Source organism: Phlebotomus papatasi, chromosome 3, assembly GCF_024763615.1.
Source record: "Phlebotomus papatasi isolate M1 chromosome 3, Ppap_2.1, whole genome shotgun sequence".
NCBI lineage: Eukaryota > Metazoa > Arthropoda > Insecta > Diptera > Psychodidae > Phlebotomus > Phlebotomus papatasi.
Window position 1 is genome coordinate 7644090 of NC_077224.1, and position 13482 is coordinate 7657571.

At 34.4% G+C, this 13482-nt stretch overlaps 1 protein-coding gene across 1 annotated transcript in view; it reads left to right on the forward strand.

The window, feature by feature from the left end:
- Nucleotides 1-13482, forward strand: part of LOC129806603 (uncharacterized) — a 65215-nt gene that overhangs the window by 41955 nt on the left and 9778 nt on the right. Inside the window, exons 3-7 of the mRNA XM_055855309.1 lie at nt 3378-4007; nt 8165-8555; nt 8682-8809; nt 11967-12167; nt 12291-12525. Coding sequence (XP_055711284.1) covers nt 3378-4007; nt 8165-8555; nt 8682-8809; nt 11967-12167; nt 12291-12525 — 1585 coding nt within the window. The remainder of the gene's footprint in view (nt 1-3377; nt 4008-8164; nt 8556-8681; nt 8810-11966; nt 12168-12290; nt 12526-13482) is intronic.

The following is a 13482-nucleotide window of genomic DNA, read 5'->3' on the forward strand; positions in this document are numbered from 1 at the left end:
CTCTCCTTAAAGTTTAATGCTGTGGCACATACGTTTTTAGAGATTGCTCATAGAAGTGATTGATTGTTGGTAACAATTCATATGAGACGACGTTTGTACTGCTATTTTGCTATTATTATGTACCAAGAGATAGATTATACATACAATTTATTATATCAGGAGAAGGTGGAGGAGGACCAGGAGAAGGAAGGAGAGAGACAGAGCAAAAAAAAAGAATACAAAGCAGCCTCCCACTGATTTTGTCCCATTTTCTTTTTCTTTCTTTCACTCGTCTCTCATATTTTTTTTTGTCTAACACTCAACACGTTTTTTTTTCAACTTCATTCATTTTTATATGGGTCTTATTGTTAAAACGTTTTTTTTTTGGCATGGGTCTCAGTGTTATTGATAAATTCTAAATTGGTCGAAAAGTATATGCATAATCAAATTTTGAGCATATTGCGCAAGGAAAAGTAACTATGAATAGAAATTTTGATCTCTAAATTAGGGAGATTGTTAATTTTTAAATTATAATAACACTCCTGGATATTTTCTTGCAAAATTCACTGATGATTGTCTGTGGTCTGATTCTTCTTTATGACGAATCATGGTGCTTATTCCAAAGTGAAATAAAAAGGGGAAAATTTTCTCCTGGGTATGAATTCTGAGATGGTGAGTTTTTCACGTGAGAAATTCACGGCTTTGAGATGACCTTGAGTAAGCATTTTGTCAAGTTTTCGTAGAAACTTTCATGTGAAGTCTTTATATGTTGTATTTCACGTGACAGTTTTTGTGGAAGCTTCACCAAACGCTTACAGGAAACGATCTAAAAACTATGAGTTTCTCACGTGAAAAACTTACGCATCTCAGAATTCATACCCTGGGCATTTTTTTTTAGTACTTTACTGTTCTCAAGGGGATCGGAAATCTTCGTTTTTCCATTTTTGCTTTTCCCAACATAGAAAATTTCCCTTTGCCCAAACAAAGTCTGATCATTAAAAAAGCTTGATGTTCGACTCTACACTCAGCCTAAATTCCTTATCTTTATAAAATTGTAAAATATATGAAAGACAGTTCCAAAGACAAAGTTTCCAAAAAAAAAACAAAAATTACCGAAGACAAAGATTTAGTATTGATATTTTCTGTAAGCCAAATATTCCAAAAATAGGGCTCAAAATTTCATTATTTTTTATTTTACATAATCCTTCCTCGAATCCATTGAAACTTTGTAAGTTTAAGAAGGTTCATGTTTATGAAGGCTATCTACACAGTATAAAATATTTTGTAAAAATGTTCGTAAATGTTTGTGAATTCCTATGGGGGAGTTACAAGATTCTCTTGAATCGTGTAACCCACAAACAAGTTCGTAAAAGTTTGTACTTTATTCACAAACATTGTTCGTAACATGATCCTTTGACGAACATTTTTTGTACTTTTACAAACATTTGTTCGTAAATGTTCGTAAACACACAAAAAATGTTCGTAAAATTTTGTCATTTGTTCGTAAATGTTCGTAAAATTTTCGACAGGAAAACAAACATTTACGAACAAATAGTTTCTTAGTTGAAATATTTATGAAAATCTTAAATTTGCGAGAAATTTCAACACACTTCACTCTGCGATCGGATATCTTTGTTTTTTTTTTCAATTTTGTTTTTCCCACAATTTGTCTTTGGAATCTTTGTCTTCGGTAATTTTTGTTTTTTGGAAACTTCGTCTTTGGAAATCTTGCCTTTCAGACATTTTGCATAATTATCGGAAATTTTGTTTGTCACACATTTTGCACAAGTATATTTTTATGGATCCCGGTCAAAATCCCGAAAGCCAAAATCCCGAACGCCAAAATTCCGAAAGCCAAAATCCCGAATTCTTAAAAGTGTCATAGCTACTCCCACGATTGCATCCGCGCTTGCTGGAGGCAAAGGGAAATCGTCTGTGTCTTGGGAAATTATTCTATACATTTTCCTCCATATAATTTCATCTCTATCAGGATTTTGAACCTGAACATTCGGGATTTTGACTTTCGGGATTTTGGTTACCACCGATTTTTATAACTTCCCAAAAATTGCCCTTTTCTCAGAAAATTTCCCTTTGGCCCAACGGGCGATACAACTTCCCAAAACACAGAAAATTTCCATCTGCCCCAAAGGACGAAACTGAAAACTTCCCAAAACACAGAAAATTTTCCTTTACCCGAAAGGACAAAACTAAAAACTTCCCAGTTTGGCATTTTGTTTGATCACGAATTGTTCAATTGGCAAAAAAATCTTATCAAAGAACTCGATATATTTGGGAATTGACTTCTAGTGGCCTAATGTTTTTCGAGCCGTGTTAGGATAATTAATTTTGGAATTCGCAAGCTACTAGTTATCTCACAGTAAAAAAATGTGTAAAATTTTACTGCTATAAAAGTGCAAAATCGACCATTTTAGTTGTTTAATTTAAAAATTTTTAAAAAATGCTCAATAATTTGGTAATTTATTGTCACGTGATTAAAAAATTACCACTATTATAGTTAAAAAATTTTCAGCAACGTTGTTTAATTTGAAAATGTGTAAAATTTTAACACTATAATAGTGTTAAATCGGATAAATTAATTATATAATTACGATTTGTGTAAAATTTCTCACTATTATGGTCATAAAAAATTTTCAAAAATGTTTTGTAATTTAAGACTGTTGAAAAATTCTAAAAATTACCACTATTATAGTATGATTATAGTTTTTCACATTATTATAGTGTGAAAAATACACAACTTTATGGTATTTTTTGTCACATGATCAAAAATTAACACTATTTTAGTTTGATCATAATTTTTCACACTATTATAGTGTGAAGCCTTGTGTATTTCAACCAAAGTTGGTGATTTTATAAAAAAAAAAGTTGTGTAAAAAATTGTTGAATTTCCATTTAAGACATATACTTCAGTCGAGATGCTTTTCATTGAGCAAAAGTCATATAGAACATCAAATATTTATATGCATAATAAGTATATCGTGAAGATCCGAGCATCAGATGTAATTATCTCGCATTAGGGAGGATCCCGAGTACAGGAAAAAACATTACAAATGTATAAAAAGACAAAAAAACTAAAATAAACGAAATGAAATGAAAATTCAACAATTTTTAAGTTTACACACAAAAATTCAACAACTTGAAATTCAACAACTTTAAACAATTTGAAATTAAACATTTTTCCCAAATTTAACACTATAACAGTGGTATGAAAGATTACACACTATAATAGTGATATTGATGAATAAGTAATTGTCATGTAGATTGCTGTCAATGCATAACATCATTAAAGTTAGAGCTAATGATATCTGTGCTGGATATTGTTGTTTTTTCTCTCTCTCTCTGTCACTCAATGCAGTGTTTTGTCCAATACTCTCCTGCAGGAAGTACTGGCCAAGTCTGCGGCAAAACTGGAGGAACTTCTCACGAGCTCGATGGCAAAAGTGGCAGTGGCGGGTGAAGTGGCAAGATCAGCAGAAACATCGTTACCAATTCATCAGATGAGACAACAGCAGAGACATTCGATGCCAACACAGCAATCCCGGATTGATTCTGAGCGAACAGCTGTGGCGGCTCTGACAGAGTTGAGCAATATGTCATCAAACTTAAATGCAGTGTCCTCTTCCAGTGTTTCATCTGTCGTCGCATCGTCAATCACGGCCGTATCGTCTCCATTGACATCGACGGCGTCCTCTGTTACCTCAATCATAAGCAAAAATCATTTGGATCACTTAGAGGCGAATTCAGTGTCGGTTATACCATTAGAGAGTGGTGGTGGTGGTGGTGGTGGGAATAAGCGACTGAATGTTGCGGGTGATGTGAATCACATCAAAAATCTGTCACATCTTCAAAAATTGGAAACTGCCGCTGTTCTTATGGACATCAGTAAGAAAGTTATTATATCACCACCAAGTTCCAATCCACAGTCACCCAGTCATCATCAACAGCAGCAATTCCAAAATCACCTGAAACACCAGCAGCAACAGCCTAGTATTACTTCTTCTGTGATAAAGGTAAGTTTAACAAAATCACCTTTATCTCCTTCATTTCGCAGATAGAACTAAAAACCTTTATCGCAAGTGAGATTTTTACAATGAACCAAATCGAAAAGCTTACAAAATCTACTTGGTGCTGAATGAAATCAAAATTGGACTAAACTAAATTGAATTTGGTGTGATGTTCAAAAAAAGAAGAAGAGTGCGAAAGAGTAAAATTTTCCTGATCTAAAAGGTGTACTAGAATCATTTTAGGGCTCAGGCACACCTTTTAGATCAGGAAAATTTCATAAAGTCGAAATTCGAATCTGTTTCTTCCGTTTCAGCCTTGTCAGAGATTCCAAGACCTTTCCAAAGAACTTAAATTTGCTCCAATCGCTTGGAAAACTAGAATTTTATAGCACCGAAACACCTTTTAGTTCAGTAAAATTTCATGAAATCAAATTTGGACTGAACTAAATTGAATTTGGTTTGATGTTCAAAAGAAGAAGAAGAGTGCAAAAGAGTAGGATGGTCATATGTAAAACTGTTAAGAATGGAATGTAAATTTTGATTTTATGAAATTTTCCTGATCTAAAAGGTATGCTAGAATCACTCCGGAATACCTTTTAGATCAGGAAAATTTCATAAAGTCGAAATTCGAATCTGTTTCTTCCGTTTCAGTCTTGTCAGAGATTCCAAAGCTTTTCCAAAGAACCTAAATTTGCTTCAATCGCTTGGAAAACTTGATTATTATGGCACCGGAATACCTTTTAGTTCAGTAAAATTTCATGAAATCAAAATTGGACTGAACTAAATTGAATTTGGTGTGATGTTCAAAAGAAGAAGAAGAGTGCGAGAGAGTGAGATGATCATATGTAGAACTTTGAAAGAAGGAATGTAAAATTTGATTTTATGAAATTTTCCGGCACACCTTTTAGATCAGGAAAATTTCATGAAATCGAAATTCGAATTTTCTTCCTTCTCACAAGTTTTGCATATGTCTATCTAATTCTTTCGCACTCCAAATTCGATCGAGCTAAATTGAATTTGGTGTGATGTTCAAAAGAAGAAGAAGAGTATAAAAGAGTGACATAGACATATGCAAAATGTGTGAGATGGAAGAAGATTCGAATTTTGACTTCATGAAATTTTCCGGGTCTAAAAGGTGTGCCTGAACCATAAGTTAATGACTCCAGTACACCTTTTAGATCAGGAAAATTTCATGAGGGGGAATGTTATTTCCAAGGGATTTCCAAGAGTTGAGGGATGTTATTTACCAATTTGACAAAACTTTTACTGGCATTTTATACGAAAAAACACACTTTTGACAATCTCTTAAAATCCAGTTGGCCGCCGATTTGAATAAACTTTTCCATACTCTGTATTGAAAAATATCCTTTTAACAAACATGTCTTGTTAATTTGAAAAAAATCTTTTTTCAGAGTATAAATGTCCTCTATACATTTAAGTCGAAGTAATCACCAAAATCGGTTAAACAGGTGTCGAGATAATTGGGGTTATGTGTTATGAAAATTGTTTTTTCGACTGTGGCGCCCATAGCATCGGTTCTACGAAGTTCAAATGTTCTAGAAAATTGTGGTGCTTTACGAGACCTTTAATTTGCACCCTTACACGTCAGAATCGGTCAAATAGAAGCGGAGATACAGCGCTTTGAATTTCGTGAACTTTGACCCCTCATATCTCTGGTTCTATTGTAACCACAGCGAACCCACATCATTTTTGGAAACTTCATAACCTTAGTCTACAACACTCTAAAATTTGATAAAAATGCACCATGGCGAGAAAAATTAGTTTAAATTTTGACGCTATCGCAACGCCAAATGGTGACCTTTTGAACTTCCATCTGAGAGTGCTCATCGAGACGAAACCAAAAACCCAAAATTTAGCTCAAAATCTTAATTAGAACCGGAGATAGAGGCCGGTCAATTTTCGAACTTTGACCCCTTATAGCTCGGGTCAGGGTTATCGATCGACTTAAGCACTTTTTTGTTTGATAGGTATAATCAGCGGCTACAATATACTAAAATTTGAGCCCGATGCGCAATGGAGTTTTTGAGTTATTTAACTTAGAAAATTGAAAAAAAAAAAATGTTTTTAATAATAGCGCCCCTAGCGGTGGTTTTATGAACTTACAATGTTAGAAGGGGAAGTGGCATTTCACGAGAGCTTTCCAAAACGCCCTCACTTTTTAATTTCTGACAATTAGAACCGGAGTCATGGCCATCTTAAAATTTTTTTTGGACCCTCGATCAGAAATTTATCGTACAGTTTTTTTGCTTACCGTTTATCGAATTTTCGTTTTATTTCTTCAATTTTCTTATATTATTTTCACCAAGTGCCACCGAGTATGAGATAAGGTAATACGGTAATGGAAAATTTGGAGCACGGTACGGTAATGGAGCATTTTATTGTCAATGTGATTCTGGCCTTAACTCTTTCCGGACCGCAGCATATGCTGCAAGCTAATTTCACAATTTTTTAATCAAAAATATCTCAGCTCTAGTATTAATTGAGGTCTTACAAAAAATATCTTACATTTGGACATCATTATAGTTTGTAATCATCCACAAGAATCGGATTTTTATCAGTTCTGAATAATTAAAAAACATTATTTTTCACAGAACATTCATATGCTTCTTTGGGTACTACAGTCCCAAAAGAGACGAAAGAGTTAAGTCACTTTAAAAGTGAAATTTAAACAACGTTTTTATGAAAGAGTGAAGTTTTAGAACTTCTACTTCAAGGTAAATAATCAGGCACGGTGAAATTTATTTGCATAATAGCGAATTTTGTCTGTCCCGAAGTATACCACTCTTACTTCTTTTCATGTTTTGCTATTTTGTATAAAAAATGATGCATTTTTCAACATTTTTCGATAAGAATCTTATTCTGGATAGCGTCAGGAACATAAATATTTGTATCAAAAAAGAAAATAAATAATTTGAGAAGTCATTAGGCTGTTTCAAATTTGAAAGTGCTAAAAAGTGTCCCGAAATACCATACGTTACCCTATTCGTGATCAGGAAATGGACTAACACTTTTTGGCAAAGTTTGGGGCCAATTGGAGGACATGAAATTTTGTTAGGATTATAGTAGATGAGATTGTTAAGAATCTCACCTAATACCTTTGAATCGTTCCTAATAACGGTTTTTCAAGGTCAAAGGTTAAAAAGGCTCCAGAGAGTGCATTTCTCAACCGAATAGTATCATGTTTGGGCTTGTTGGAAAGGTCTTGGAATTTCTGAAGAGTCTGAAGCGATTCCAATCAGGTGTGAACCGGTTCCAATCGGTTATGAACCGATAAGTAATTTTCACCCAAAACTCAATTCTGTTTCTCTTAAAATATATTTTGTGGGACGTTTTGAGTGACTTATGATTAGGTTTATTTTGATAAAAATAAAGCTTAACTGAAAATTTTGTTGCCTGCCAAAGGAAAGATATGAGAAATGTTGATTTAACTGACTGTATTATTAAACTATGTACTGAAACTTACTAAAAGGTCATTGGAGAATTTGGTAAATTGAATTAAACCTACTCAAGAACCCCAGTTTTTCCATGAATTGAACGTGGATTGTACTTCTTGAAATTTTTTTGGGATGCAGCATTTAAGACACGAAATCAAGTATTCAGCAAAACCAGAAAGTTTCATTATCCTTTTTTTCTTGCTTATTTAGTCCCTTTCATTTCTTTTTTTAATCAGAAAAATAGCTTGTAATCTTAAAGATTGCAGTTTTTTTTTAATTCTATTTCCTATTCTTAATGTTCTGTTTTGTTCATTTGAGACTGACAATTAAAAGTCTGTGGATCAATAAAAGCTTTGCCAAATGACCACAAATTGCGATGAAGTCTCAAAAACTGGTTTCCAATTAAGTGTCATAGTTCCATTTAGGGGTTAACTAAAACATGCATCTCACTAAATGACGCTAAAAGAAAATAACTAGAGATAAGCTTAAATGAATTATAATAGGAAAAGTAGGATTTTTTTTTTTAATATTTCAAAGCTTTTATTAATATCGATTGCCCAATGTCGACAATAATAAACAACAAATGAAATTAGAAGACAATTAAAATCTCATTTTCCTTAATCTGGAATAGTTGTTCTATCTGTGATTTAGTGCGTTGACATAGTTTTAATCAAATAAACTTACAAATTTATATTTATTCCTCTGCAGTCGCACGATTTTATGGGAAATTCACTTAAAAGATCAATGAGTCACGAGGAAATTGATTTATCACTGAAACGCGTCAAATTACCATTGAAAGCGATTCCTGAACCATTTATAGTAAAACACGAGCAATTGGATGATGAATATCAGCAACAAGAGGAGAATAGTCTCAATACTGATTCTGGCGATGATAGTTCAGATCCGGGAAGACTTCAAGTGGACATTTCGTCGTCCCAAGAGGGCTTCGATGACAATGAAAATTTTGAGGGGAAGAAGACAGGAAGTGGAAAGACACCAGATAAACAGGCTAAAGATAGTGGAGTCAATTCGGAAATTGAGTCAAATGTAACAGATCCTGCCACAACGCAATTGTGGCAAGTTCTGGCTCAGTCATCGAGTAAGTGTCCATTATTACTCATTTTTTAATTTGACCACTTTTTTTTAGCTTTTAAAGATTAGATCAAGAGGAAAACTTGAATTTGAAATAATGTACAATATATATATATTTTTTTTGGGTTCACAGTTAATGGTGGTGGCAATGAAGCAACTCAATTGCTCAAGAGAATGATTAACAGCAGCAAATCTTTGGGATTTCCTCTCTCGCTGGGCATTTCAGGATCATTAAGTGATCAACCAATTGCTCTCTTAAAGGTAAGTCATTTGCCAACGCTATTGCACACATTTTCCCAAAGACCTTCTCATGTTACAATTGCCACAATCTTTCTTTTTTTTTCTTTGCTCTCAAGTGATTTTTATCGCTTCAGACAAAAAGTAACAGCTGTTTTTTTGCTTTCAATTTTTTAATACTGATTTCCGGTTTATCTATCAACCTATCCTCAATCTTATTCTATAACTTGTTTGGTAGTAAATTTTTTTTGCAGAAAAATACAGAGATGGCAAAGCGTCCGAGCTTTGCGGAATGCTCGAAATCGTGATTTAGATGCTAGACCTGAAAAGTATTTTCACATAATTTACCATTTCCCGGTTCTAAATCGATTCACAAATCACTCAAAAAATCCCCCAAAATAGTTTTAAAAGCAATGGAATTGATTTTCAGACAAAAATTACTTATTATTTTGTAACCGGTTCATTACCGGTTCGCAACCGATTTATGAAACACTGAAAATATTGCCCAAAATACAACTCAGGAGTAATATAATTGATTTTCGAATAAAACTTAGTTATTGGTTATGAACCGGGTCATTACCGGTTCAGTTTTATCGGAAATTCCAAGACCTTTCCAAAGAGCCCAAACATGGCCCCATTCGCCTGATAAATGCGCTCTCTAGGTCCTTTTTAATTTTTTACCTTGAAAAATCGTTATTAGGAATGATTCAACGGTATTTTCGTCTCAGGACGAAATGTCCGTCTGTATAATCTCTAAAACATATCCACAAATGAGAAAAATCGCACGACGCGTTTTCGAGCAATCCCAAAAATATGGTTTTGGAGGGGAAGGGGAGGGGTGGGGGTGAAATGAGGGGCATGTTAAGGTCCCAAGTCGCTCTCTTTTACCGTTTGGCTTCTCGAGCTGGCGACAGTCGGACGGACAGACGGACAAACAGCGTGACGACATTTCTCAGAAGTCGTCTGAAACGTGAAGATTTGCTGACAAAAGTGGTCTCCGGGGCGTGGAAGGTGGAGTTCGAGCAGTAAAAATACTTAAGTTGATCGATAACTCCTGACCCGAGCTATAAGGGGTCAAAGTTCGAAAATTGACCGGCCTCTATCTCCGATTCTAATTAACATTTCGACCTAAATTTTGGGTTTTTGGTTTCGTCTCGATGAGAACTTTCAGATGAAAGTTCAAAAAGTCAGCACAGGTGGAGCTGAGATAGCGTCAAAATTCAAACTCAGTTTTCTCTTAAAACGCCATGGTGCATTTTTATCAAATTTTATATTGTTGTAGACTAGGTTATGAAGTTTACAAAAAGTGGCGTGAGTTCGCTGTGGTTACAATAGAACCGGAGATATGAGAGGTAAAATTTCACGAAATTCAAAGCGCTGAATCTCTGGTTCTATTTGACCGATTCTGACGAGTGAGGGCGAAAATTAAAGGTCTCGCAAAGCACCACGACTTTCTAGAACATTTGAACTTTGTAGAACCAACGCTAGGGGCGCCACAGATAGAAAAAACAATTTTCATAACATGGTTATGTGCACATAACCTCAATTATCTCGACACCTGCTTAACCGATTTTGATGATTACTTCGGCATAAATGTAGAGGACATTTATACTCTGAAAGAGTTTTTTTCAAATTAACAAGACAAGTTTGTCAAAAGGATATTTTGACAACCGGATAGGATATTAACCGGATTTTGTTAAAAGATTGTCAAAAGGGTGTTTTTCCGCATAAAATGCCAGAAAAAGTTTTGTCAAATTGGTAAATAACATCCCTTTGACAAAATTTGAACAAAAATCATTTGTTCGTATAACAAGACTTTTTTTTTTGAGTATCTATATTTTGTCCAAACATATTTTCGCGTTTTAAGTGTGAAAAAATTGACTTTTCCCATAATAAGGCTTTGAAATCACTCAGATGCCAATTTGACTACTTCTTCTCGACCAAGACGCTTAAAATAGGGTTTTAAAATTAAAGTCTCACAAAATACAACGATTCTTTTATATAGTTGAAGTTCAACAAATGACTACTTGGGGAACTCTAGATGAAAAAACGAGTTAAGAAACAAAAAACATCGATTATCTCGGCTTCTCATTAATCGATGATATCAAGTTCTTCGGAAAAATTATAGAGAACATTCTGGTCTACGTTTCACCCATATATCACTTTTCTGTCACTCCATTAAAATCCTTGGTATTTTATTTTAAATACACAATTTGTATAATTTCACGAAAGATAACTGAATGGCGTCCCCCAACTTCAGCTCTTAATCGAATTTGCATGCATTCCGAGTTAGCTCACGCTCAGTATCTCACGTACAATAAGCTGATCTAGACTTATCACTGGCTTTCGTGAATAAAAAAGGGTTTTTCTAAAGTGTCTGGAAATGCTTCAATAGGTAGGAAACACCGAAATTATGATTTTTGATGAGAAGACGAGAAATAAGAACAAATCGTACACTCAAGGGCAACTCAACGAGGTTTTGAAAGCTTTTTGTCGCGGTTTTACTTAAACTGTTTGTCTCCAATTAGAAAATTTCCCTTGTCTCCATTTAGATGAATTTGTTTCCAATAGCAGTATTTTGCACTTGTGTAGTTTTCTTGTATTTAGGAAGTTTTCGAATTATATTTAAAGAATGTTCACTAATCAGTAACATTCTAGAAAGGGTCATGGAGCAATTTTATGTAATTCTCTTCAGAAAAAAATATGAACTTAATGTGTTGAATTTTCTGTTAAAGTTAAAGCGTCTGGAAATGGTTCTGAATTAGGACATTTACCCTATAATGTCTCTCATCTTTACAGTAGACTCTCGCTCAATCGGACGAAGAATTTTGTTGAAAATTTTCACGTTTGATTCTAAAGAAAATTTGTTCAAATTCGCTGTAGTTGCTCTTATTTTATCGCGATTCTTTATAATTGAGCACCTTTTGTGGAATTTACAATGACTTTGACGCCCAAATCTATCGATAATTCGGATGACATTTTGCCCCAAATGCACAATTGAGAGAGAGTCTAGTGTAGTTGCAAATCGAATTTACATGCAATCCGATTTTGCTCACGTTAAGAATCTCACCTACAATAACCTGATCTAGGCTTATCACTAACTTTCAAAAGTACCCGAATTCCCTCTATGCATTGCTTTTACCGGCCCCTTGGAATTTGTCTTAAATTAATTCACTTGCAGGACAAAGGAAGCCACAAATCGTCTGGGAGGCGCAAGCAATCGTGCCCGAGTCGAACTCCATTGGAGAATACATCGACAGTGGATACCCTTTGCGACAGTTCATCATTGTTGGCTGAGGCTGCAAATGCCGCAGCTGCAAATCTCGAATTTTCTTCAGCAAATAATCCCACATGGATTAATTACTCTGATGAGAGATCCAAAGTAATATACATAGTACATTAATACAGTAAAATACTTTATGCACAACCACTATCAAAAGAGATTGAGAGAGAGAGACGTTTATTAACATGTATCTCTTCACCTTTTGACTATTTTCATTTGCAGAATACCACAGCACAGTCGAATAATAAGAATTTGAACAATCAAAAAGATATGTCGTGTACCAACTGCGGTACATTAACTACGACAATTTGGAGGAGAAATATACGCGGTGAGATGGTTTGCAATGCATGTGGGTTGTATTTCAAACTGCACGGAGTTAATCGTCCACATACGATGCGCAGAGACACTATTCACACACGCCGAAGGAGGCCACGTGGGGATAAATCTGTTCGAAAAAGTAAGTTATCTCATATATATAAGTTTTTTTTTTAAAGGTATTTTCTCTCCTTATTTGCTCAGAAGGAAAATTCTCAAGAGACTCGTGCTATATGAGCTACAAATGTGAAATTATTACTCTAAAGTGGTAGTTCTGTTTCACATTTATGAATAGGGACGATTTATGTGAAAATGACGAATATTCAGAGAAGTTTTTTTTTGATAAATCCTTTGTGAATTTGCATAACAATTCTCTCAAACAATTTTCCACGTGTAATAAAATTATTTAATTTAATAAATTTATTAGTGTATTTGTGTTTTCTGGAAGGCCAGAGCTTTAAAAGAACATAATTGTCCGATATTGTAAGCTGTCCGAAACTTAACTCAGTTCTTCTACTTAAGACCTTCTCTTCAAGTTAAATTAAATGCCAGCTAATACATTCTTTACTACAGTAAATCCAAATCAAATTAACAGATATAGTGGGCAGTTAAAACAAAGAATTAACTCTTTCTGATTCCACTGACTTAAGATAAGGCGTTCGAAAATCGCCACATACAACTCTTCACAACGTCTCACATTCATGCCACCTCCACTAGAGGCGCTAGAAACTGGATATTTAAAAATTCCATAACAAGAATACCTCGAAAACTAAATTATTCGTTTCAATTCTTAATAATTCGATTAGAATTTCAATTTAAGAAAGGAAAAAAAGGAAAACTAATTAGCTAAGCCTAGCTATCCCCCCTAACCTTGGCTTACCTTGGACTGCAAAATAGAGAACTATAATTCTCTCTTTCAGTAATAGCCTTCCCGATTTGAGAGTTCTCTCCGGTTGAGGTTTTTCCTTTACCGATTCGAAGGTATATCAGACAGAACTTATACCTAAAAACCCGTTAGAAGTTCGAACGTTTAAACCGTCGAGTTATACAAAAGTAAGCAAGTTCATGAAAAGGACTGAATTTGCGATTAAAACGTTCT